This window comes from Xiphophorus hellerii, chromosome 6, assembly GCF_003331165.1.
Source record: "Xiphophorus hellerii strain 12219 chromosome 6, Xiphophorus_hellerii-4.1, whole genome shotgun sequence".
NCBI lineage: Eukaryota > Metazoa > Chordata > Actinopteri > Cyprinodontiformes > Poeciliidae > Xiphophorus > Xiphophorus hellerii.
Window position 1 is genome coordinate 27351643 of NC_045677.1, and position 27820 is coordinate 27379462.

The 27820-nt window shown below is 38.6% G+C and overlaps 1 protein-coding gene and 1 non-coding gene across 6 annotated transcripts; one reads left to right on the forward strand and one right to left on the reverse strand.

The window, feature by feature from the left end:
* Positions 1-148: 148 nt before the first annotated feature.
* LOC116720894 (ATP-dependent 6-phosphofructokinase, platelet type) lies at positions 149-27654 on the reverse strand. 5 transcript variants are annotated; one of them, XM_032564332.1, is made up of 22 exons: positions 27405-27648; positions 22877-22950; positions 21022-21099; positions 19109-19298; positions 18864-19029; positions 18729-18773; positions 18304-18412; positions 16717-16812; positions 16090-16182; positions 15877-16002; positions 14939-15003; positions 14750-14819; positions 13227-13373; positions 10924-10994; positions 10628-10715; positions 6728-6880; positions 5003-5167; positions 3770-3831; positions 2715-2826; positions 2444-2543; positions 2214-2319; positions 149-1095 (listed from the first exon to the last, which is right to left on the reverse strand). In XM_032564332.1, exons 1-22 carry the CDS (start codon positions 27511-27513, stop codon positions 939-941), a joined length of 2382 nt encoding a protein of 793 aa, XP_032420223.1. In that variant the 5' UTR covers positions 27514-27648; the 3' UTR covers positions 149-938. The 5 variants fall into 5 exon arrangements, with proteins under 5 accessions (XP_032420223.1, XP_032420224.1, XP_032420220.1 ...); XM_032564333.1 differs by lacking the exon at positions 16717-16812 and adding an exon at positions 17096-17191 and having other exon boundaries at positions 27405-27647; XM_032564329.1 differs by lacking the exon at positions 6728-6880 and adding an exon at positions 9046-9198 and having other exon boundaries at positions 27405-27645.
* On the forward strand, positions 20221-20310 carry trnar-ucu (transfer RNA arginine (anticodon UCU)). Its single transcript is given in 2 exon segments — positions 20221-20257; positions 20275-20310. It is a non-coding gene; the product is annotated as a tRNA-Arg (tRNA).
* Positions 27655-27820: the final 166 nt, after the last annotated feature.

The window sequence follows — 27820 nt, forward strand, 5'->3', positions numbered from 1 at the left end:
AATGAAAGCGATTTTAATAATTTACGAAGGGTCAGAACCTCAAAAGAACTGTAACTTTTGTTAACTTTCCAATCTGGTTTCCTGAATACAAAATCCATAAAAATAATTTTTAATCCATGTTCCTGTTATTTACCAAATGAACACAACATTCAGCATTTCCACACCATAAAAGCTTTATTTACTCTGAAACAGGACACTCACGTCACGTTAACGCTATCAATGGGCTGTTCCACACATCCTCCAAATACTTTGCTTTGCTACAGCAACAGCCTGCATGAATAAAAACTATACGGTGAAAACACAGAAAGCCCAGGATGGATACAAGCAGCCAAGGCAACAACACGACACACACGTACAGTTAGCTTTCGACCGTACACACACCTGCTCACTCTGAAGCCTTCAGGGTTACAGCATTTTCCAGGACATTCTCGAGAGTGCGCGTGATTCGCCAGACATTGATTCCCTTTTTAAAAGCAGCTTTTGGGTGATAACATTGACTACGTAGTTCAAAGTGCAGGTGAAGGTGATAAAAGCCAAATTTAATCAAAGATTTTCATCCCCGGCTGAGATGTGTTCACACAAAACAATAATTAGACATGGCTACATTTGGGGCACTAAAACCTAAATACATCATGAGTACTGCATATATTATATTATATTTATGTATAATAACTTTGGATACCTAAGCTTTCTTAGATGTTAGCTTGCTTAAAATGAATACTCTTTCCAAATGACCCTCGTCAAATTTTAACTAAAAAATGTAACATTCCTTCTGAAAAGTGCCACACTCATACAATAAATCCTTTTATAAATTTTACCTCTATCCTTTATAATCTTTCCTTACATATATATATATATGCAGGAATCAATCAGTGTGAGCAGCTGCCACTGAAATGTGAAGCAGGTTTCCTGTGGGAGTAAAGCCGTTTGGCAGTGGTTCAGATCGCGGCCGAGGCGTCGTTCTCTTTGGGCCGCACCCGGGTCACGTGTTCCAGCTGGCCGGCGTCGGACACGTCGTAACTCGTCTTGTACTTGGCCAGGATTTTCATCAAGGGACGGAGCTTGAGCCACCACTGCTCCTTCGGGATCCGGTGGCTAAAAAAAAGAAAAGGAAGAAACTGAGTGTGAGGATTTTTTTTAGAGTTGAACATTTCACCTGAGACAAAACTAACGAGTAAATCCCTGTTGATGCGATTTGTACAAATTCAAGCACAGTAACTTGCAAAAACATTAAGACCCTTTCTTATATTAAAATTGACCATGCTGATATACAGTTTTCAAAATGTTTTGCAAAGAAAACCCCCCGTACCCTGAAATCAACTATTCATCCTCCATAACAAAAAACGTTATCTTGCACTGCAGTTCCAGCTTTACACATTTTTCTTACAAAATAGCCCACGCTTTGTCACATTTGATGGAAAGCGTCTAGCAAAACTCTGAGACCTTCACAAAACAAATAAAAAAAACAAAATGGGTGATAAATTATTCAAGGTTTCAGGGGTTTGAATACTTTGGCAAGGAAATGAAGGTCTCACCTTCAGCACATTACTAGAAGGACATGCAGAATGTCTGTAGGGCTAAATTTGGGACACAAACTCTTTTTGTTCAGTGTATGGAAGCAGTGGTGGAGCTGCAGCTCTAAAACAGCTGCAACATTACCCAACACACACAGCTAGCAGTAAAGACAGCACAGACCACTGGAAATCTGAGTAACCTGAAGGAATGCTACTTCAAACTGAAAACAAGTATTTAAGAGTTCATTAATTGTGACTGTTATAAGAAGGGAACATCTAGTGTAAAAATAACTTTAAATAATAAATTCAGTTTTTGCTCTGTAGTGAATGTTGTAACAATGGCACCTCCGAACATAGAAGTCAGTGAAGGTCTGAAATCTTCACTGACTCAATGACACCAAACAGAAACACCAGGAATCCAACCAGCTTAACCTGTTTGGATCATTTTGACGCATTGTGGATTAGGGTCAAAATTAATACATTGATTGCTAAGAAGAGTGTACATAACCAGGAAAATATTCTCCTGCAATCTAAATGACACTAAACTCAGGCTTGGAACTACATGCCAAGATATGGCTTGCATAATTTTGTGCTGGATGTAATAGTTCTCTTTTAATCCTAAACATATTTGCTTTTTAAAGTAGATATAAGTCTTTGGACAGCGTGACTGGAAGGATGAAGATAGAATCTCTATCTTACACAAAGTCAGTCTCTTCCCTGAGTTGAGCTACAGGTTGAAAGACCATCGCCCTTCGGCGCATCCCCAGCAGGCAGGCGGTGTCCTCTGAGTTGGTGAACACTTTCCCTGTATATAAGAAAAATGTAAACTTTTACAGCCAAGACATAACACAGTGAAAATCTTCCAAAAACATTAATATGTAACGAATCCTTCTCAGAGTTAAGTAACACAAGTAGGTAGTGTGACACACCTTCTTTGTATGACTCCTTGAGTGTCCGTGTGATCCACTGTATGGCTTTAGCTGCAACCTTGGTGCCAAAGTTTCTGTCGAAGGGAGACGGAGCGCCGCCCTGTTGAAGGAAAGATAATGGCACGGCATTATATATTTTATAAGATTTAGTAAAAGAAAAGTTTTATCTTTAAAATACTATGAACACTTTAAAAGATATACTTCGATTGACCATTATAAATCAACATTCAAGGGATAATTAAACCATTAGACCAGACTTTATAAGTCAGACCTGCTGCATGTGACCCAGGATGTTCTTCCTGCAGTCAAACACGCCTCGACCTTCTTCAGAGTACAGCTGGTAGATGAAATCAGTGGTGAAGTTTTCGTTGCAATTCTCATTTCTAAGATAAACAACAGAGGCAAAAGTGAAAACAGGGAAAAGAAGACATACTTGACGTGAAGAAGATGACCCACATTGCAATATATTTAGGTATATGATTTAAGAAGACTGCAGACATGAAGGCAAATCTGTGGCTCAACATCCTTTTTAAGGTCAAAGTGACTGAAAACGTCTACTTTGCTTTTTGCTTGTTACAAGACAGATAACTCCAGATGTTAGGACATATTTCTGAACATCAAAGACACAGACAGCTATGGGTTTCACATTGTTCATTTTAAAAAACTACAGCTCACGAGCTAAAAACTACAACAGGAAGCACTACCTGAGCAGACAGCCTTACTAATTATTCAGTTAATATCAGCTAAATGAGAAAACAGCAGCCAGAGTCCAAGAAAAAAAGCATTTGAAAGATCTTCAGAAAACTGTTGATTAGATGGGATTATATGTGGTTTAAAACTTTTTCCACATAATATATCAATAGAAGTTGTTATTGTGTTAAATTAGATCAGTTCATCCTGTTTTTAAGTTCATTAAACTGCAGCGTTCTGTGTTTTACAGCCTGCAGATATCCTCCATCCATTATTGTTCTGGTTTTGGTGTGCTGTAGTAAATTATTATGCAGGTTCACCCCTCAGCACAGCCTCACAATGTCACCTAGGCTCTGTTCAAAATATTACATTTGTCCTATTTCCACAGAGCTTCATCCTGCTGGGAGCATTTTAAACACTGCAGTGGACTAAAATAACCGCAACACACAACATCACAGGGAGTCTAAAGGGTCACTTCAAAGGCTGGAAAATAACATAACAGTTTTCAACAATGGAAACATTTTCATGACAGTTTAACATTTTCATCTGTTAGACTTTAGTGTGTTGACTAAAGCTAGATCGACATCAGAAAAAAATGAAAACATCCTAATCTTTCACAAACAGAATGAAACTCACCGGAGCACCAAGCCTCTCTGGATGCTAGTCTTCATTTTCTGCGTCAGATGCTCCACGTTGGCCTGGAAACAAAGGGAAGACTTAACGTGAACCTGAGGGAAGAACGCCTGCTGCCTCCAACCTGGACAAGCAGCTGCAACTCTGAGACTCCTCGGTGTGCTGCTCCACATGACACAGAGGCGCAGTGCAACAAAAGCACCACCAGAGGGCACCACAACCACTTTTATTTAGCAACTGAACGCATAAGGAGAGATAACGTTAGTTTAATGTTTGTTTAGGTGTTAAGAGTCCATTAAGGTTCTTCTGTGAGATTTTAATCACTTCTCCACATGAAAGAATATTTAAAAGTTTAAATATTTTCCAAAAGTCAGGACACGTTTAACATTTTTTTACAATTTTTACAATTTTATCAAATTATAAAAAATATATCTTATGGTGTTTGCTTATCTTACTTTATTGAAATCATTCATAGGCTATTGTTATTGTATTTTTGTACAGCACATTGTTAAAGTGTGGTTGTTTTAAATGTGAAATGAACGGCGTGTTCAGATCTTGCTCTGCATGCCATTCCTCCTGCACATACTGCTCTCCTTCACATCGCTGTTTGTTGTTGCTTCTGTGTATGCAAGTCTATTTTAGGCAATGTTTTAAATTTTACTCCATTTATTCTTTAGCCGTCTCTTTCTATCATCACCGTTCTGTAGTCTGCTACACATAAAGTCTATATGATTGAAAGCAGTTTTCTTACCTGCTTATAATAGAGTGTATTGATCATTTAACCAAAACCTTAAAAACTTCTCATGGAAACTTACATTTTTAATAAATGCCTCAAGCCGTCCACTACTGGTTAGTAAAACATTAGAATGTTTTCACTTCAAAAGAAACCATTTGAAAACAAAAAAGTGTAATTTATTAACATTCTTATCAGTAAATTTAAAGAAAACAGTTTTTGGGACAATGTAACGGTAACAACGAACACTGACAGTCCTGCCGTCTCTAATCCTCTAAAGAGATCTGGCTGTTATGGAATGAATGACGCAGCTCAGGGGTTATTTATAAATTCCCTTGTATGCATATCTTTAATCTGGCTCACGTGCAAATTCCTGACGCATCCTGATCGCAGCAGAAGCAAGATGCATGTGAACTAACGTCTGATATACCAAGTTGTCGTAAACAATGTGTGCAATTTACCCAGCAGGTTCATAAATGTATTAAAATGTATTTGAATCTGACCTGCAGGTCGCGGATGTCAAACGGCTCCTCGTAGATGTAGACCGTGTCGGCTCCTGCAGCCAGACCGCCCACCGTGGCCAAGTAGCCGCAGTAGCCCCCCATAGTCTCAATGATGAAGACCCGCCGCTTGGTGCCGCTGGCAGACTGCTTGATGCGATCGCATGTCTGATTCACACAGAAGTTATGGGGTTAAAAAAACTAAACATTTCCGTCTCTGTTCAGGCATGCAGCTGCAGAGAACGCATTTCAAAAGCAGAGCTGAGACGAGTCAAACTGGATCATTTCAGATACTATAGAAAATACGATGGATTTACCAATGATCCCTTTGGAATCAGAGAACTGGAGGATAAAATAACAACAAATGGCATAATTATGACAGATGAAAAGATGACAAAAAACAGCAGCAGCTCTGCTTTAGAGTGGATAAAATTCCTGTAGGGTAAAAATATCACAATGATACACAGGTTGACTCCTCATATGGTGCTGCAGTAATGTTAAAATCGTGAGCTTTATATTCAAGTGTTTGCATAAAAATTAGACACTAAAGCTTAACTGCTTAAAACGGCAAATATATTCTTTAATTTCGTGACAGAAAACAGTCAATATCAATTGAAAATAAGAAATAAAAGAAATAATCAAGCCTTAATTTAAAACCTCCTGGTGGTAAATAATGCCAGTCAACCTTGTTATGTTGAAGCACAATTACTTGAATATGTAATTCTTTCTAAGTGGAGTCAGTCTTTGATTTCTGAAGGTGTAAGCGCATTCAAAGTGAAATCAACCAAATCAGAAAAATGTATCTCCATAACATCACTGAAAACCTCCTTTTGGCAAAATGCAATCCATCAAAACATGCAGATTTCAACACAATAATATATAGTTATGCAGTAAACAACTTACCAAGAAAACACAGACACCCAGTTAAACATGCAGGTACTCACAAGCTTCTGTTTGTCCATTGATATTTGAAGTGGTACTGAGGGGTTCAGCAGACATGCTACCAGCTTAATTTGGGCTTTTTCTTATTGCCTTGAACCTGTAGGTATTTTTAAGGTGGTTGTACAAGAAGACCTCAATCATTTTAATTTAAGTTCTATTAGATACCCTAAAATATGCAATAATGAAGCATTTGCCTGATTTTACCTGAACTTTCAGGCATAGTTTAGATAACAATGATAAAGCTTCCTTTGCGACTATATTTTCATTTGCTCACCAATAAGTGAGAAGGTTTAGGTTTATGATTTTAAATCTGTACATGGATATTCTGGGGTATTACAACCCTTAAAACCATCAAAATCTATCCTAAAAAAAAACACCAAGCAGTTACTGTTACGTTTTTTTTCTGAAGGAAAATACCAAACGACATAATATCTCAGATTCTGCTGCACCTCTGTTGTAAACGTCTGTCACTATGGAGACATTAATGTGCTTGTTATGAAAATTGGTGAAAAACTTTGAAAAGCACTGGACTAAAATATGAATTTGTAACTAGATAACCTGCTTCAGCAAAGACATTTATTTGATTTATTTTGATAACATTTGTGAAAAACATCAAGCCTTAATTTCTGCAAAAGTCTGTTAACTCCCTGGTCTAAGTAAAGTCTGGCTAAACTCTCTGCAGAGTATCTGATGTCATCTTACCCAGTAAAACTTCAGTTCATTAATATACTGTCTTCTCATTATTTTTTCTAGACCATTAGTTGTGTTTCTGTTTTTGGGCCTTACCTCCACAATGGCGTTGAGCGACGTGTCGGCTCCCAGACTGTGGTCAGTGCCCGGCACATTGTTACTAATGGTGGCAGGCAGTATGCACATGGGAATGCAAAACTCCTTGTAGTTGGCCCGGGCCTCGTACAGCTCCAGCAGGGACTCAAAGGCCTGATGGTGGTGGGCCGTAATATGCAGTTAGACCACTAGGGGGGGAACTTACAGCTCTACGTATCTTTACCAACTGATCATGGTGCCCTGGGGCTCCCTCATCCTGTATCCTTCTTTTCTGTGGACATATGTTGGGTTTAAACTCAACTCTGTTTTGTTTACAAAACAAGCCGTGCTAAAAGCAATTTTATGTTTTATATGAACTAGAAGGGAACTGTGACTTAGAAAGCAATAGAAAATGAAGGATACATGAATGGGGCAGCCTCTTTACTTGAACTGGAACCATGAACATTCAGCTCTGTAATGTGTGGGCTGCTTAGCTGACTCTCTCCAGGACGTCAGGGATGGGGCTTTGGCTTCTCATTGGCTGAGAGGGGACAGAGCAGGGTGCAGGGGTGAGGTCATCACCGTGACAAGTCACGGTGTTGACACACAGAGATAAAGGCCGAGGAGGGACTGCAGAGGATCTGTCTCCATTTATGTCCATCCAGCGAAGAGTCTTGAAACAGAAAGCGTCAGCAGGCTTGACTTTAAACGAGCCTTTCAGAGGAACTTAACAGTCTGTGTTGTTTGGAGGAGAAATAAGCTGAATCGGAGCGCTGCCCACTTACTGAGTGTTTATCAGCACACAAACAGCAAACTGCACTGACACAACACACCAAGACTACGACCGTGGTGCAAACATGCAACAAGTTACTGCATGCTCTGACTTACCTGGCACCTCTGCAGACCAACTCACCTCCAGCAACCAACAGCAGAAACATGTTTCTAACTCATCAGCTCCATTTAGGGAGAATTAAACTCATCAGGTGTGTTGAGAGAACTACAGACTGTATGACGTTTATTTTTTATTTATATCTACTGCACTATGTTTATCCATCACTGGTATTTAATGTGTTTTTGCTTTGTGAGGGTAGGTGTATTTTGATTTGTTTCCTCCAAGGTCAGCCAAGGTTAAGCAGCTAAAGCTAAAGGCTAAAGGTCAAGCAGAAGGTCGACCGTGTTAACTATATATTTTTCCAGATATTTCAGCTGTGAGCCATTTTTAACAACCAGTCAGCAAAGAAGGAGGACTGGAAAGCAAAACATCACAACAGAATAAACCTTAACACACTGACTGCATCTGTGATCCGTATATCAAGTAGCAAAAACTAGAAGTAATATCTTGTCCCTACTGAATAATTCATCCCTAATAATATCTGGTCAGGTATGTCTCGCTGGATGAGAGATGTATCTTAAAAAATGTAACCTCATCATAGTATGTGGTTCACACAGTATGCCAAACCACATATTTTAAAATGACCATAACAAATATACTGATTGTAGATGTTCACACAATTTAGTTTTGTTTTTGTTTAAACCTCTTTACAGACTCATAGTACGTTTGTATTGTTTTATCCGGCTCAAATAAGCGCCGTGGTAACAATGTTTCTACTGAACCTGCATTTAGCAAAGCAGCTAACTAACAATGGCTTACCCACAGTGAGGATATTTGAAGCTTTAATAGCTCACTTCAGAATAAATGTTGTGATTTGTTGTATTATTTTGGGTGAACCATAACAAAAGTGTAGACATGTTAGCAAAACCTTGGTGCAAAAAGCTCCAACTTATAGGAAGAACCTTGATAGCTGAATAAGATGCACGATCAGCTCAAAAATTGAAATGGATTGATGTGAACTGTATTTGGACTGAATTGGATTGTGTATGTTGGAAACCTACACAATCCAATGTTTGTTTTTACACTGAATCAAATACATCCAACCCCACAATCAACTGACTCACTACAGGAGGTAATTATACCCAAATCTGGTATCTGACTTAAACCCAGAAACCAAGTTCTACTGCTTAGTTTGACAACTATTACAAAAATGTTTTTTCTCCCTGTTAATTTGACATATTGTACCACTTTTCTGTCTAAATACACTAATCTAACTTTGTAAAATTATCTCAGTATGACTTGAAGAAAGCCATATCATTCAGTTGCATGAGTTTTCTCTGATACTAGAGCTCTATTAATAATAAAAACACTTCAATTTCCACTTCCTGTTTGTTGATTCTTGGAAGCGAGCTGGTAGTCAGAAGAGTCCCAAACTCTGATCGACTGGACGGCGTTTGACTGACACATCCACAAACACTCGCAGGCGCTCAAAGCCAGCCACACTTACGTCAGTAATGGCATTCAGAGCTGTGTCTGAGCCAATGCTGAGATCTGAACCAGGTATGTTATTGGAGACTGTGGCTGGGATCATAACCATGGGCACGCAGAACTCGGAGTATTTGTCCCGTGCCGAGGAGAGTTCCAGTAATCCAACGTATGCCTGCAGCGTGGAGAGCCAGCATCTTATTGGTTGGGATTAGGAGATGAATGGTAGAATAGTGAGGCGTAACGCTGAGATATTAACGTAGCAGAATGAGAACAAGGATACAGGAAAGCTTTTAGGTAAGAAAAAGTCCAGGAAGAAGCTGCGACAGCAATAAGATCCAAAGGAAGATAGTCATTAGCTTAACTGTTTGGTTCAATGTTAAATTCTTCTTTTTTGGATACAAAAGTCTGTACAGTTTAAAAAGAGGGAATGCTAACAGAAAGATTTTGATAACTTTTGGGTCCAAACATGCTGGAAAATGTTCATATCTTCTGATCTGTAATGTGAAAATTGAGTGAGGAGAGAATAAATGGGGAGACAAAACTCATGATGAATGTGGCTTGTGTCCAAACAGGGAGGGAGGGAGTATGATGTAGGACGGGGGGCTGCTGATGGGAGAAATGCGGTGGGAAAATTACAGGCACTCTTGGGAAAAACAAAGTTCAGCCGACGAGCATAGTGGAGGGAGAAGCCAAAGGGAGAGAGCCAAGCCAATCACTGCAGGCGCCAGACATGCACAGGAAGCTGATGTTGCTTGTTGCACAAAAAAGATACAAAGATGAAAAAAAAATTAGCTTTTCTTTCATTGGCAAAGCTGCACTGATCTGTCAGGGGACACCTGGAAATATTTTATCCATTATCTCATGGAATCAGTAAATAACTATGATTATTCTAGGCACTGCAGGCAGTGCTATGCACAACAGGTGTTGCAGCTTTGCCAATAAATAAAAACTGTGCAAAGATTTTAAACTAAACCTAATTTCTTTAGAAGTTGCTTCCAGGGCACCAGATTTCTGAAAATGACTTCATGTCATTTCAATACTTTGCACAGTCATTTGTTTAAAATAAAGCCTGAAACAATTCCTTATACATCAATTAGTTTAAACAGTTAAGCAGTCAAGACATGTTTTTTACTAGCTTAAATGTTAAATAGAGATGGCTAGTGAAAGCAAAAAACTCAAACAGGCTTGAAATGAAGAGCAGGTCGCCAGTGGATCGAAAAAGTGTACAAACACCGTTTAAAATGCCAGGCTTTCAAAATCTGCTTAATGTGACACATATCACATTACAGAAATAAATAAAATAAAATAAAATAAAAACTAACAAATCTGTTAGACTGAAATGCCTGTCAGTTTAGCAGTGATGTGTACACTTTAAGATCCACTGTAAAATACAGGACAGCAGCAGTGGAAACAGGTTACAATGATTAAAATGAGCAAAATCAATAACTGATCAATCATAACAGAACATGAACATTAAACAACAGAATGAAATTCTAAGAGTGTTGGCAATACTTTCTGTTATATTTAAAAATATCAAAATAAAAACTTAAGTTTCAATAAAAAAAGACAACTTTGTCTAATAAATAAAAAAAGCAACATACCTCAAATCCCCCTATAACAAGTAAAGCAGTGATGTTATGGATCCTCATCTGCTCAGCAATTGCATCCAGATGTTTTGCTGGAAGAGTTCTTAATGGGGAACAGAGAAAATCTGCTTTATTTAGAACTTTGTTTTATAGGAAATAACACGTCACTCAATCCCAACTGTAAAATTAAAAAGATACAGCAAAAGAAACTGAAAGGGATCAATTAAATATTACCAAATCATTTTTCTTTGCCATGTCTTCTTCATACTGAAGATGCTACAAACTTAAGGCCTACGTGTTTTTGTTCTCACCTTTTTGTCCCCAGCAGAGATCCTCCTTGGCCAGTCCAACCCCCAACATCTCCCCATTTGATCTCCTTGATCTGAGAAGAACAAAACAAAAAGCTGCCGAGGTGCTTCTAAAAGACTGCAAAGGAATTACAGAAAAATATTTCATGATTACATCAACACAAGATTCCCTGTTAACAGTTGCCAACTAACAAAGTGTTGAGGCTGTTCATGAGGTGTGCTGCATTAACAAAGATGTTTGCTTCTTCCAAGCAGCAAACTGCAGTGATACATATTTATTTAGATTTGTTATATGACAGAAAAGACCAATATTAATAAGCTAAAACAACATTTACTAATAATGTTATGAAAAGATTAATATTTTATTGCTATTATTATATTTCAAAGCAACAAAGTGGCTCATTTTTTTCTCCTTTAGTCTTTTCATATTGCATGAATGCAAGCAGAGTTTTACCAAACAAGCTGCTCTTCACCGCAGTCTGTGTCCTATTTAGAAGAGCTTTTACTCAGGGATCACTGCTTCACGTCTCAATCATGTCTAATCTTCCTCTGTGACCACTCACCTCGGAGAGTAATCACTTCCCACAGGTCACCACGGCTCTGCTGGAAGATCCAAACACACGTAGGCGTGTATCTGCGTGCGTGTGTGTGTATGAGGGCGTGTACAAGCAAGTGTTTGCCAGCGGTCAGCAGAGCATGTTGGAGACCGCTTCTTTGCATGAATGGAATTGCTGCAGGGGAAGGTTCTGTAATTGGCTTACAGTAAGCAGAACTGTTTACAGGACGCTGTTGTTGTCACTGTGGTCATTAGGGCTCAGAGGAGGCGGTTAGTGACGGAGCATTCATGTCCTACATCTGGGCTCAGCCGAGTCTGTTCATCAGGCTGCATGCAGACTGAATTTTAAAGTTGTCATATCAAGCAAGATACTAAAATTATTAAAATTATTGTTTCTTTTTATGACAAAACATAACTTTTATTCAATTGTAATAAACAACTTATTGCCTGCATGCTGTGAGTGGTAAACTAACTTTATCACATCTGCCTTTCATTTCAGTACTCTGGGTATTCCTTAGGAAATTAACACTACAGCACCTTACAATGCAGGTAACATCATATAAGCAGTCTAATCAACACATCATCCAGGCTGTCACAGACTTTTTGGAGATATCAAAACATTCTAATGAATGAGCATGTTAGTCTTCACATGCAATGCAAATGTTGCAACAAAGAATCAATAATTATTTTCGGTAATCTGACACAACGATATGTACAGTAGATGTAGCACTTACTGTCAGATTAGTTGATCTAACAATCAACTACAGTATCAGTGGGTAGAGAATTATTTTTTATTATCAGATGGTTAGATCGTCCTTAAAAATGATCAAATTGAAACTATTAAATGAATGATGCCACACGAAAATAATATATCCACTCATGGCGTAGGATGGTATTAAATAAACACCACCGATCCCCGTAGGCATGAACTGTTCAGAGCAGGAGCGCATCAAAGCGTATTCAAACACATTCCTTACTTTTCTCCTGTTTTCTTACATTTTGACCCAGTGAGATTCCAATTTTAGTATTTGTGTAGATTCATCTAGATATGCTGACACTTTCTCAAAACCTGAGTGTAGTCTTTCTACAGCACAGTCAAAAGTTTTACCTGTGGGGTAAACAACTGCATCGTCCCCGAATGCTTGAAGCTGATTATAGGAAACTCATCTATAAATAGCAATTAAACTGAAAAGAATAGGAGCTAAAAATTGTTCCATGTGGAATTCCTGAAGATTCCATTTTTGGAGATAAAGATTTAATATTATCCATTACAACACACAATTTGTTTTCCAGATAGAATTCAAATCATGAGAATGATTTCTTAGTAAAATTATATTTTGAGAAAAAAAAATGCTTTCTTCCATTCTGAAAGCAACTCATGTATTTCCTTAAACAAGTGGTGGTTTAAGGATTTTTGACAAGAGGAAGGCTCTGTTAAAAACCTTTGTTTTAATAGTTTTATCTATTAAGAAAATATAGAAAACTTATTCTAGCTAATCAACAGTTACTCTGAAACAATGTGCTACAGTAGTTTGGAGGCTGGAAGGAAGTTTTAATGTGAACAAACTGTAGTTTTGTGACCAAGGAACAGTTTCAGAATTCATATTTTGCTCAGCGCTTTGCCTATCAATAAAATACTGGTGCATCCTTTGAGTTTGGCAGCCTTTTTAGGTCTGTACAGTTTTTATAGTTAATTGGACAAAGAAAAAATGTTTTATTTTTGTTTGTTTGTTTGTCTGTGGTGACTCACCTGTCCTTTGTAGAAGCCCTCAAAGCCGTCGTTGACAGCAAACATTTTGTGGCCTTCTGTGATTCCCACCCTGACGGCAGAACGCACGGCGGCATTCATACCGGCAGCCGGAGCGCCGACGTTCATCACCGCCACGTTAAAGGAGCTCTGAGGATAATGGAGGGCAGATATTTCACACAAAGACACGCAACCCTGAAAGGTGCTAAATATGCAGTAGATGAATCAGAATCCGGCTGCTCTGCGTATGCTAAGGCCGTATGTTCTAACACCAAGCATTGTCATATCTTTTAGTCACACCTAATGCATGAATTTCACATTTAGTGTTTGAACATATGTAAACCTCAGCATTAAAAATGTTTGAGGAAATGAAACAGTTCCTGCAATGAGAACTTTACATGCAAGAAGCCACATGCTTCTAGAAACGCAGAGAAGCAGCAACGTTTGTTTTCTCATGACAACCACAGAAAACATCAGCAGCCATCAGCATTAAGAATCTGCTGAGCACTAAGGATCAATAACACGTTCAAGACGTCAGAACCTCAAAAAGAAGGCGTTTCAGAACTTCTGCTGATAAATAAACTAAAACTTACGTTTTATTGAAAATTGACTAAGTAGCTCCTGACTGTGAAAAAAAACTTTTATCAAAAACTGTCAAATTTCTGACTCTGATATTAACATTGGAACACAACAGTGACTTAGAAAAAAGTCATATTTTCAGAATCATTTTTATGTAGACTAACATTTTCATCTGAATTTTTTAAGGCACAGCATCAAATTCATATAGGTAATAAGTGTTGTCAGTTGTCTCTTGAACTCAGTTTAAGCTAAGCTCTACATGCACTTAAAAACTCTAACATAATTTGGAGTTATGCGTAGTGTTACCAGCATTTTTCTCTTCAGACTCAATGCTTATTTTTTATGCTTATGTGAAGCATAGAAGTCATTACCTGTGTGTCGGTGCTTCAGAACCAATGCATTTCTCTATAAGAATGCAATTCTACAACAAAGCAGAGCCATGAAAAAATAAGAAAAGATGGACAGAGCAACTGGTGGGGAGCACTGACCCTTTTGTGGCACTCTGTTACCATGACAAAATGAAAATATGAATTTAAAGAGATTTATTTCTCACATGAATACACAAAACCCTTTTCATTTTTTGTCAGCATGGTAATTAGAAGCCAGCAGCTTGATAAGGAGTCTGAGCTAATTTGCCTAAAACTAATGGTGCGAACTACACCTGCACAAGCTGCAGAAGCTGACCCATCACATACATGAGATTGCTCTTCTTCCCCTGCCTCCTTCTCTTCCTCTCCCTCAAGTCAGTCACAGAAAAACAGAGACTCTGTTAGTGTCACAAAAAGACTGCAGCATCCAGGATGCACCTGACCAGGCGGTACCTTATGCTAATGTACAAATCTCAGAGCAGCTGTTGGAAAAGATGGATCAAAGAAATTAAAAGAGTGGATTTCTGGTTTGTTTGTATTCTTCATTTTTTTGTGGTGTTTGTTTGCAGTGGCGCTTACATTTTGGAGTTCGGAGCGAGCAGTTTGAGAAGCAAGCAGTCTGTAGGTGCTCAGATTATTTTCAAAGCTCCTGCACATTGAAAATAGAGTTAAAGTTTTTAGATAACGCAAATTCATTGCATACCTTGCTTTACAATTTCTTTGCAGATGGCTTATTTGCACATTTCATGAGTTTTGTCTCAGACCTACCTGCCGCGCAGTCTGACCGCCTCATCAAATTTCTTCTCGTCCATGGCCTTCTGTACCTCTTGAGTCTGATGGCAAAACAGAAGAGCTGCTTTACTGGAAAAACAAATGATTTCAGCATGTAGCTGGTCTTCTTTTTGAGCACGTCTGTTGGTAACTACTGATATATGGTGAGTAAAGTTCAGTGAAACTGGAAGCACCTGGGGATAATTTCAGAAAATAACTTTCAAAAAAGTTTTTTTTCATTTTCATTTTACTTACAAAACACAGGGAGATTGTGGGTACCCTAGTCCTGAATGACAGTGTGCTATGAGATCAATCAACCACCACCTATTACCTTGATTCACCATGGCAACTACATCAAGCTAACACGTGGAGAGAATATTCATAAAAGTAAAGTTAAGGAAACTAGGGTACCTTAGAGGAAAAGGTGTAGTGGGGAAAAGCTAAAACTCTCATTGTCGTAAGTCAAAAGAAAAAAGTAATAAGATAAGTTGTACTTGGAGTGCATCCTAGCTTCTTTCACAATTCATTAATGAGCTCCGCCATGTTCTGAGCACATGTGAGGTTTCTGAAATAGAGCTGGAATTGCAAAAACCAGAGGAGGAGTAGACTGAAACTCTGCAGGGTTGACATGGAGGGCTAACAGTGATAATGGGTGTATTCCCTCCTGAAGGGCGACACATATCTACTGCATGGCACTTTATCAGTTCAGTTCTACTTTCAAAAACATGACTGTTGTCTGAAGCTCAGTGGTGTGTTCTGTCATGGCACACCTCGGTGCAACCTGTCGAGCCACAATGGAGCTATAACCACCGTTTGATGGTTCAGACTTCAACCTCACTCTCATCCTTTTAGAAAACAGAATGAGATGATAAAAAGGAGTCTGAATCACAGCGTAAAGTTTTGAGAAATTGGCGAACATGAACAAGCCAACTTACCATCTGAACACACTCCATAAGCGGTAGTCGAACAGCCTGGTTGCCAACTAGAGACACAACACAGGCAGGTGTGTCGGTGGACGCCTCCAGTAATGCCAACACTGCCTCCACGCCCATTCGACTGGCCTGGAAATTCATTTCAGCAGGGGTTTACCAATCCATCTCCATAAAAGTGAAAAAAAAAGGAATTGTAATTGATTTACGTTGATTTACCAAAATCCTGTCAAAGGCAGATGGAGTCCCACCTCTCTGTACGTGGCCCAAGATAGTGACCCTGGTGTCAAAACCCAGGCAGCTCACAACCAGCTATTGACAGAGACATCATAGATTAACAGTTGTAACAGAATTGCTTTTAAAATGAATATATTCTGCCATAATGTCTATAGATGCAGCATATATTATAATATAGACATTAACTCAAGGTTCCCATTGAAACAACAATGCCTCCTATTAGTTTGATATTTGTAAGACTTTATCGCTTCTCGAAATGAAACAGACTTAAAAAAAAAGATAGCACAAATCACAAAAAGTAACAGAGGAGAAATCATGCAAAACATCTCCTGTCATGTTGGTGTGTGCCAAATGATGGACATGCAAGGTCAACTTTCCAGAACAAAAATAGGGCGGAAACAAAAAATGATGCGGGAACAGAACAAAAAAAAAAGAAAAATTAAATGGTGTATTTTTTTTTATTTTTAGAAATGACCACATGTGAAGCATAAATTGTTGTAAGTGTTTCCATCGTGAGGAAACCAAAACCATAAAGAGAAGAAAAAACTCATGCTTATGAGGGAGAATTCGAGCATCCACCAGACGACGAGGCTTCGCGACCATACTTACGTCCTTGATATAATCAGGGGTTATTGCCTTGTTGTGGCAATCAATGGCACCCTCAGCTACAATAATAATGTTCAGCCTTTTCTTATCAGCACGGTTCTAGAGAAATATAAAAAGCACAAGTATTTGAAAACATGACAGAAAACGTTTTGCAGTGCCACAAGCTGGATCGAACAATGGAGGATGATCTCAGAACAAAACGCGAGGAAACTTCGACTTGTTGCCTATTGTCATCTGTACTTTGCCACATTCCTGGCAGTGTGACAAGCATCTCAACCAACCTGAAATTATTTACGTAAACTTCTTGAGAATCATCCATTTCCACTTAGTGTTCCAGCTGTTGGTTCTCCTCTGCGTCAGCCTGAGACTGAGCTTTACTCACTTTCTTCACTAAATCAGAGGTAATGTGTTGTCCTTGACTGTCAATGGCTCCTTCAGCAACTATGATAATGTTCAACCTGGAGCCTCGAGATCGACTCTAGACAATAGCAAAAGCACAATGAAGTATGTTGGAAAGTAATGACAGCGCAATGCATGGAACACTGTGTTCAAACCGCCCAGTTTTAATTTACAAGTCCTATAACAATAGATGTTACAGTGAAAAATTCTTGATGAAAGAAACATTTCATGATATCTTCTTGAGACTATGCTATCTCAGAGTTGACCTGCTTTTTAATTTCTAGCCAAGGTTGGATTTAATTGTTCCCTTGTCTATGTTTAGAGCAATGACTGATTCCTTAAATGAAAGAATATTCTCAAAAAATAATTTTGATCCCATTACAGCTGTCTTCCTAAAGTGACTAATATTCTACCTAAAACTGGACTGAACAATGTGAACTCTAATGCGGGTTTGAATCTCTCTATAGCAGCAGTGTTATTGAGCTTTCCAAAACATTAGGAAATTCTTAATGATAGGACAGAGGATTGACTTCTTATTACAAGCAATGATCTCAGACAGTCTTTATTTAGCTCACATTCCTCAGGGAACTATTAAGTTTGAATTTATGATCAGGATTGCTTGTTCTTTGTTTATTAGACTTGAAGCCTCGGAGATCTTGTAAAATCTACACTCCCTCACTCAGACATACGGAGGAGGTCCAAAATTCTCATCTTGATGTCTGGAAGGATTTTTCCATGATATCACACAATAGAGCAGAATGGTTTAGGTGTTACCTTTAAATACATCTGTAAGTTTACCTCATTGTTCCTTAAAAGCTATGAATTAACCAGAATCGTACAAAACCATGACTTCATCATATAGGCTACCTTACTGCATGTAATCTTCTAACTTTAAAGAAATTGTGGGGGGTTTTTATAAACAGTATGTAAATAATTGGTTCCAACTGTGACTGTGTTACAGACCACAAAATGACCAATTGAACTGAACTGATTGTGTTTGAGAAAGACATCATGGTATGATTTCATAAGTAAACTATTAACAGATACTGTAAGTCCATGCCATTCATTTTCTTATTGCTGACTGACTGTGTGCCCCAAAGAGTGGTGATAAAGAAAACCTCCAGGAGTTTTATGCATTTGTAATGAAAACATCTTCTAAGATGATTGGTCTTTTAAAAAAATAAAGGTTACCTCAGACAGTTTCTGACACATGTTGTCTTCCCAGCCATCCTCAGGAGGCATCTCTGGAATAAAAACCCAATCTGCTCCACATGCGAGGGCACTGACCAAAGCAAGGTATCTAAACACACACATAGACGTCCAAATTATTTTGATGTAAGATGGACTTTAGCCTGAAATGCATTTAGTAAAAACATAGGCAGCCAAATTGGCACCATAACATCATATATCTTAGAACAACCCTAACCCTAACCCTGGGAGTTAAGCTTTCCCCCTTCCTTTGGTGCGCCAGTAATGGCCTTATTACAGAACAAAAGTGCCTGTTCACACCTGCTTATAGGATGCTAGCTAAAATCCTTCAGGTCAGTCGACCCGTCTTTGGGCTCCAAAGGTAGAAATGTTAAATGACCCTTCTCTGGTAATGCTAGTTCATTTACCCGCAGTGTCTGCCCATGACTTCCAGCACAAATGTCCTCTGGTGACTGGAAAACAAAGAAAACAAACGGTTCTATCAATTTATGGAATTACTCATATCTTCTGGTCTTTTTGCAACCATGAAGGGATATAATCACCTCCCAGCTGTAGTCATGATAGCATCCACCACCTCAATGATCCGATGCAAGGCTGAGTCAGTGCCAATGGTCATGTCTGTGCCACAAAAGTCGTTGTCGATAGAGCCAACCATACCGACAATGTGAAGATGAGAGTGACTTCTGGCTGCCTCTTCATCTATGAGCCCTGCACACAGAGAAAGGACAAAGAGTTAAGGTATGTAAAGCTGAAACACAGAAATTCTGAGTTTAAGATGAACAATCACCTTGCTGTATGAGTTCATTCAAAAGGCCACTCCACTCTTCTCTGAACAGGTTGGCTCCGGTCAAGCTGCCGTCTCCACCAATCACACACAGGTAAGTGATGCCCCGCTGAACGAGGTTGTGAGCAGCTTTTAGTCTGCCCTCATGGGAGCGAAACTCTTTACAACGAGCACTGCCGATGACAGTGCCACCCTAGAGACAGAGTCAATCATAGCAATTACTCTAAATATGATTCAATAGTTCTGACACATTTATGACACTGAAACACTAAGTTTCTGGACAACTGTGATTTTTTGCTTTTGCAAAGGCTAGTATGCATTCTTTGGGATGGGAAACATTTTGGGTTGGAAAAAGGACTTAATCATGAATTCTATGGTGCAATACATGGGATTCTTATAATAAGTTCTGTCCATAAACTAGTTGGTACTTTAAAAAGTAGTTGTACATAAAGATGGATTAACATTGTGTAAAAGTCAATTGCAGAACCACCTTTTAGCAAAAAAGCATCTTTCAAAAAAACCACACAACAAAGTGTTTGAAAAGGAAGGAGTATTAATTACATGGATAACATGAACTTGACCTAAAACTTCCTTTTGCTATACTATTAGAGCTGTGATCCAATAGTTTGACCATTTGCAAGCGCCAATGAAATCATAAACAGTTTGCATTGCTGGTTTTCCCTTATATTCTGCCATATCATAATTGTTTGACCATCTACAAGTCACATTACAAAGAAAAACGATCAGATATTCGAAGTGTCAACTAGATAGATGTTTCTTCAAGACATTGGAATACAAACATAGGATGAAGCCCTTGCAAAACATGACAGAAGGCTCTGTGGTGCAATGGATAGCGCATTGGACTTCTAGACAGACTGACGTTATTCAAAGGTTGTAGGTTTGAGTCCCACCAGAGTCGCTGCTTGCTATTTTTTATATATAAATGCTTTTTGCATTTATAAAAAAGAAAAGTCATTCTATATTAGACGGATTATGGTGAAAAAGCACAATAGTATTTAACTACCATAGAAGTTGTACTTAGCTGAAAACCTGTTGGAGGAAAAAACCTTACATGTTTAAGGTTTTCTTTGAACATCATCAAACACGTGGATAAAGGCTCTGTGGTGCAATGGCTAGCACATTGGACTTCTAAATGGATTGAGGAGGTTATTCAAAGGTTGAGGGTTCGAGTCCCACCAGAGTCAGATTTTATCAGAAGGAAAGCCATTCTCCTTTAAATGCTTAATAGTGAAGATAAACGATAGGAAAGTCAACTCCCAAAGAAGCTACGCACAGCCAAAAACCTCTTGGTGGAAGAATACTAAGGATTTCCAATGTTTAAAAAGTTCACACTACCCACTAATAGGCAATTTAAACATTTAATTAAGACTAACAATTTCTATGTACATTTTTCTTCCTTTTGAGTGTCCATGTAGAAAGAAAATCAACTTCCTTCACATTCATTCCTCAATAGTATCTTAGTTACCAAGATGCTGCGTTCAAGGATCTGAGGGGAATCTGAGACAAAGGAGGAAACGCTTAGAAATCTCAGCATTAATGACCCTTTACCACCAGAAAACACCAAGGTTTTCTGGTGGTAAAGAGACACTTGACATAAACTTAAAGTAATATAATTTTAAAAAAAATATTTAATTGTATTTATTCAGATACTGCTGGATGTTCACTGGAAGATTTTAGATTATAAAATTCACACAAAATTGCCAGTATGACGTTATAGTTGAGACACACAATGTGAAACTTCCTCCAGATAATAAGGTCCACAACCACAGCCTGCTTTTCATGCAAATAACATTTGTACCACAGTTTATGACACATGAGAGTACCATGATTTACAGCAGAATAAGGGAACATGAAGAGCAAAGTGAGCAGAAACGTAAACAGCAGGTTGTGCTCACCACTTGCAGAACGCTGGAGACACTTTCCCACGTCGCCTCTTTGATGTAGTCTCCACCGTCTACCATCCCCTGATACCCCTGAGAGGAAAAAACAACAAAAAGGTAAGAAATCATTCACTTCTTATTTTAAAAAGAAAATCCAAATGTTAAAGCAATAAGCAGCATTTAAATTTTTTTTTTTTTTTTTTTAAAGGGGACCAACTACAGTTCTGCAGAAAGTGAATTTAACATAAAACACTGCATGTGTGTGTAAGAAGAGATGGCCTAATCAAATCAGGATTATTTTCCACTAAGTGGTATTGATAAGAGTAATGACTTTTATCAATACCAAGAAAATTTACCAAGAAACTCACTAGAAAGTCAAGATATGAGAGAAAAGTTAAAGCACCAGCTGAAGCAGAGATCAAGTAGAACTTTAAACAAAAGCTGTTTTCAGCCGCCTCATTGCAACAGTTAAAAACTGAAAACATATTTGCAAAGGATGTTACAAATATGTTTGCAACATAACCCAGACTCACCACACAGTTTAGCTGAAGTTAAGTAAATGTTGCACAAAAGCAATTTAATTCTTCCCGTGGAACCATCATTGCAAATGATGTTTTGAAAATTATGCAACATAATACATGTAAACACACTTTGAAAATGGCTTGATATCAATATATGAATCAGAATCCTATTTATACAGGAATAATTCTAATATTGTCTGCAATTAATTGTGAGTAACCCATGTATTATCAACTGCTCTGTCATCAAATTTAACACATTAGAAGATGGAGCTAAATAACATGCAAGCTTCATAAAACATAATGCCACACCTGTCAGGCTGACTGTGGGTTATAAACATATGCAAAACATATAGAGGGATCAGATGCCTTAATGGTGACCCTACAGCCAAAACAAAAAAAATAGAATATAGACTGAAAGATATTCAAAAACACCACTTAAAGACAAAAGTGTAAGAGTGTTTCATTCAAAGGAGGGAAAATATTATTTGGTTATTTGTTTCAATGCAATAAACATCTGAATTTAAGAATGTAACAACAAACCACTTCTAAAATAACCTCTGACCATATTTCTGCAAGTTAGAAATCATCCATTTACTCACTTTATAATCATGTTACTTCAAGCTCTTAGATAAAACCTGGTCTCCAAAAAATGGAAATAGTGTTTCCAGTTTGCAAAGGGGAATATTATAAAACCAACCTTAATCTTTGAAATACAAATCATTGCTCTCTAAAATTATTTAATAAAATGTTTAATACAAAAAACTGAATCTAGTCAGTCTACCAAACACATTAAAATGACTCCTTATATTGACAAAATTGTGCAGGTTGTGTGAATTTTGGCCTATTTTCGTCTTACACCTCAAAGTATTTAAAATAAGAATATGTCATAATAAAAGAAATGGAATTAAAAAAACCTTCAAATGAGAGCTTCTATCAGTGTTTGATCTACTTTAATATAATGTTTTATGTTTTATTCATTTGTTGTTGCTTGTGCCATTTAAATCATCATATTTTTGAGCCTGATGTGAAATAATAACTGTAAATGTTTAGATGTTATTACTTATATTAATGTTCCCCAACACAGCTCAGTTATATATGAATTATTTTATAGCAGGTTTTAGTGTATAAAAGCTAAAATAAAAGTGAATTAGTGCTCAGGAATAAAATGTAATGTTACGTTTGAAATGTTTTCAGGCCAGACTGGGGAAGTCAGCCTGACTCATGCTGGTCCCTGATTCCCAGTGATAGCCCAGTACAGAGGAGCTGTCAGCACAGATTTAGTGAGCAGCTGAGAGTGGCAGATACTGCAGACTCTCCATCGTCATGTCTGGACTCTGAGTCATTCTCACCTCGTGAATAAAGTAGACTTTGGCTCCCACATAAATCCCCATTCGGACCACAGCCCGGACAGCTCCATTCATGCCTGGGAACAAAGAGAAAATCAGAGGCTTTTCAAGCATTTTCAGAAAGTTTATTATTACTACAGACATAAAATTAGTGCTATATGACAAACAGTAAGCTCCTGTGTCACAAATGAGTCTCATGCTTGTGTTTCACAAAACAACCAAGAGAGACTGTATCCAGAAGGTACTTTATTTAACATATTAACTTGCTTATATTCAAGAGCTAAAGGTTCTTAAAAGGCACTCTGGTTCAAACACACTGCATAAATAAAGTCCCAAAACTCCATAACTCTCTTGATTTAAGAAGAGCTGGAGTGTGGTGAAAAAATCTTCACACCTCTGAAGACATTTAAAGAACATTCTATAACCACAAACCTCAGTGAGGTGCGAGGTTTTATCTGATAAAGCCTCATACTGACACATGACCAGGAAGGCCAGATCTGGGAATGTAAGGCTGACAGATTTTCCACCTGAGCTGTGCATCTTTGCAGCTCCTCCGGCGTTACCATGCACTCTTGGACTCCTTCCCTGATTAACTCTTTCCATGACCTGTCAAGTTTAGGTTTATAGATCTTCTGTATTCTACTATTTTCACATGCTGGATTGAACAGTAACCTGTGAGTTGTTTCAAGCTAAGAAGATTATTTTATAAGCTGATCTTGCACTGCTCTCTAACTTTATTCTTGATCTATTTAGTGTTTTTCTCAGTCTTAATGGGATGATTTATTTGTTCCCCACAACTATGTGCTAATTCTGTTGATCTACCTCATAAAATCTCTGTTTCACACTCGGTTGTAATGTGACAAAATGTGAAAAAGCTGAAGGAACTGAATGAAAAACTGTCGAAAACGTTTAATGAATTTCGTCTGCAACACTTGTATTCATTTTAAATTAACTTTTACAGATTTTCATAATGTCAATCCTGTCATCATAATAACCATGTAGTGAAAATCTGACACCGTCATGGCCTCGGTGACCTATCTACCGAGTGACCTCAGTGACCTGCTCTTTAAATGAACTGAGACCAGCAGCATAAACAGGGAGGGGCAAGTTGAAGGCTGGGGGAAAGGAGGTCAAACCAGAGTGAAGCTGAGACAGAGAGAGAGCCGGAGAGCCGGAGAGCCGGAGAGCCGCAGAGCCCAGAGGACGTTGGGCCAAGTCAGAAAAAAGCCTGTCAGAGCACTTAGTGCAATTAGACATGAGACAGGCTTTAAATCTCAGACTAAGTCTGGGATCACAGAGCTGCTGCTGATTTACATTAACAGGTTGATCATTACACACCAGCTTATGTGTTAGTTGATAGATGGTCTTTTTCTGAGGTAAATGTGGATTGAAGACAGGATTTTAGGTTTACATTGTTCCTCAGGCTCAGAGACGAAGGTGATGAGTCTTGCAATCCAAAGGTTGTGGGTTTGATTCCAGCTTTCTCTTGCCACATATAGATTTGTGTTAAAAGCAACTCAGGCTTTTAGCCCTGAGTTTCCTACCAGTCTGTGTATTGGTATCTGCTGGGTGAATGTGGGTCAGGTGCAAACAGTTTTTGTTGGTCATTATGACTGGAAAAATACAACATAAACTGGGTTTTTTTCCAACACAAAAGAATAAAAACATGTATTTTAATAATAAAAAAGTGTAATTTATAATCACGTATTAATGTGTTTTGTTGATTAAAAAGCACTTTTTTAATGCAATTGTACAATTTACAATGTTTAATTTGAGTACGTTTATTCAGTGAGGAAAACGTAAGATGTTAAAAATAATAATTCTCATGGCCCTAAGCTCTGTAGTCCAGTGGAGTATTTCCTGTGCTGCTGCTAAATGTTGCTGTGACCCTTTGACCTTACAGTATTCTGTGGTGAAGTGACTGCAGAACATGTTGTTCATACACAACGTTCAGCTGCACAGAGCATTCCCCATAGCACCGTATGACGTTTATCTCAGTGCACAATAACAGACTTCCTGTAGCCAACCATATATTTCCTGGTAGACTGAATGTTTTTGTTTGATATTATACTTTTTAGACAGTCTGAGCTAACAGCAGCTGCTGCTCAGTAGCTCAGTAGTTAAATACATTAGAAATAACCCTTTTCAAGGCTTTTTGTGGCATTTTATGAAGATGTGTATGTATTTAAAATATCTTAATTTTCTTTCTTTTTTATTTGATTTATAATCAAATCAGATTCCCAACTGAATATTGGTCACATGATTATGTTTTGTTATAAATTATTTAATTAATTCTGGTCATTTGTTTTAAATAACCTAACCTTAAACTTCCTCTTCAAGTCTTCTGCAGCTTATAAGTTTTCAAATGACAAAAATACAAAAACAAACTGACTTTGTGAGTCTGTTTTTCTATCCATGTGCTTCAGAAGCCCTGTCTGCCTCTCTTTAACCTTGGTTTATGTTACTGTTAGTCATAAGATCTTTTTTTTATTATTGTTTATTTATTTATTTATATTTTTACCAGGATAAAAACCCATAGAGAATAATAAGGGAGTCCTGGTCAAGATGCAGTAACAAATACAACATCCCTTACATCTTAATGATGTCCGCCCCGAAGCGTACAGTGTCCCCTGATATTTGATTTAGATGGATTATAATCATGCATAAAGCTTGTGCATGGAGAGCATTTATAGAGTAACATCCAGACTACAAACACTACCTCTCCAGTAGTATTTGCTCAGGGCTTCAGATGCAGACAGACATCAGAGCTCCCAGATGAGCTCAATGAGTCTGACGCTGCATCACTTTCACACTGGCTGCTCAGTTTTAAAGGTGCAGTTATAATTAAATCTCAGCTGCTGCCACAAGGAGCCTGTCCAAAATACAAAGACTGTCCACGATGCACAGCAGGGGCTCTGACAACTGAGAAAGAGCATCTCCCTCCACTCTCACTGCAGCCTATAGGCACACGGTGTTGTATAACAGCCAACAATAGCACTGGTTTAACTGGTGCATGTGTGTGTCCTACATGGCAAAGTACAACATGTTCTATGCATATGGAGAGCCGATCAGTAAAAACACGCTCTAATGAGGTTAAAGGTGCATTCTGTGCAGGCTGCAGGGATGCAGTTAGACCATTGATTACATAAAAATCATCCAAAAGTTGCCTTTTAATGGCAGTCATTATTATACTGCTTTAAACGCAACTTTTTATGTATTACTAACGTTATTTCTGCTCTACGAATTCAGAATTCAGTCTTTCCATCACACCATCATTTCTGTAAATACTCGCTGCTCCTCACGTAGTCGGCTTGACCTTCAGTGACAGCGGACGTTAAGTCACTGAAGGTCACCGGAAGTAGATTCCAAACTCTTTCTAAATAAAAAGGCAAACTCTAACAGCGACACTGAGCCGTTTTAATCTGAAAAGCTGCACCGGATGTGGATAGTTTTATTCAGATAAATTGATGTTGGTTCAGTCGTGACTCAGCTTCCGTGATGCGGGAGGATTTATTTCTGAGGCAAAAAAAAAAAAAAAAAAAACAGCTGACAGGAAGTCCAAACCACAACATTTTACAGCTGGTAAATGAAATAAGGCGCACTTTCAGAGCTTTTATATACATAAGAAATATATATGACTAATACATATTCTAAATCCATAACCCAAAAAATCTACATAAAATTCTTCAGAAATAAGTTGGAGTGTAGTTAAATCTTGTCATGTGAGGTTGCGTTGCTGGAGCTGGAGCACCGATTCGTGGAAATTGTAGATAATTAAGGCTCTGAAATGCCGATCAGGTTTGGTAACAACGCCATGCCCCCTGGGGGTGCGCGCGCGGGCCTGCGCCATCTGTGCATACATGCTTGGCGCAGGTGACGTTTCATATTTAGAACACCTCGCATTAAAGAGATACGACTTGATCAGTCACCTGTTGATACTGTACCCGCTTCTGAATGTATGCACGAGCCTTGAGTCACGCGCTGGAGGTGTTTCCAGCAGACTGAGAGTCTTTATTAAAACTTGTAACATTTCCCTCTGCAGAGAATGCTGCAGCATCCCCGCAGGAAGCAGAGACACCGCGGGGTGAGCGCAGGCTGTTGCGTAACAGTCCGGGAGACTCCAGAGCACACACTTAAATCCCTAGCAGAAAAATATTTGATATATAAAATATGACAATGTATTAGGAGGAACTTCTTTCTCCTTCACTTGTTGTTGCGACGCGCTGATATCAAAGCACACGCTGTTCCTGCTCCCCGGGCAATGCGCAATTTGGGAAGCTTAGCCAGGTACATCCTTTATCGGACAGATGCCTGTCTGTAGTGTTTTTCAAATTAGAAATAACCAACTGATACACTAAACTCAACATAAAATACGGATGAATTATTAGGCTTTTATACTTGAATGTTTCCAGACGGTTTAGACAGAAAGTGCCCTGGCAGGCTGCGTTAGGAGCGGAGTTAGATTCAGCTCGCTGATCCTGCGCTGACCCTGACTCCAGCTCGCTCTTACAGCCCAACTTGACTCTGTTACCTTGAGCATCTCCGCCGCTGGTCAGCACGGCGATGCATTTCCCAGCTCCAGAAAGATTCTCGAAAAATTTCCGGGTGTCCTGCCGCTTCGGTCCCGTCGCTCCGGCCATCTCTCAGTCTGCCCGGGGTCTCTGCGCGGCTGTCGGTGAAGTTTAGCCCACCGGAGGGTAACACTGGGGGTATCTGTGGCAGAAGAGAGGGTGGCAGTTGAAGGGCCGCAGCGGGTACCGCCCCCCTCCTCCTCCACCTCTCCTCCAAAGATCCTACAATAGGACAGATTACTGCCTCCTTTCCTTACAAGGATGAGGATTTTCCACCGCATCTCTGTGGAAAAGTAAGAGACAGAGGAAAAAGAGCAACATATAAAAATAAAAAATAAATGTTTTCTTGTTGTTGAGATGCAACAATTTTGTTCTT

Coding starts and splice junctions, on each gene's coding strand:
- LOC116720894 (XM_032564332.1), bottom strand. CDS start 27,513: ATGGCCGGAGCGACGGGACCGAAGCGGCAGGACACCCGGAAATTTTTC. Junction 19,030..19,108: donor GAATGAACTCATACAGCAAG/GTGATTGTTCAT, acceptor CTCTGTGTGCAG/GGCTCATAGATGAAGAGGCA. Junction 5,168..6,727: donor CGCTCAACGCCATTGTGGAG/GTAAGGCCCAAA, acceptor TGTGTGAATCAG/ACATGCGATCGCATCAAGCA.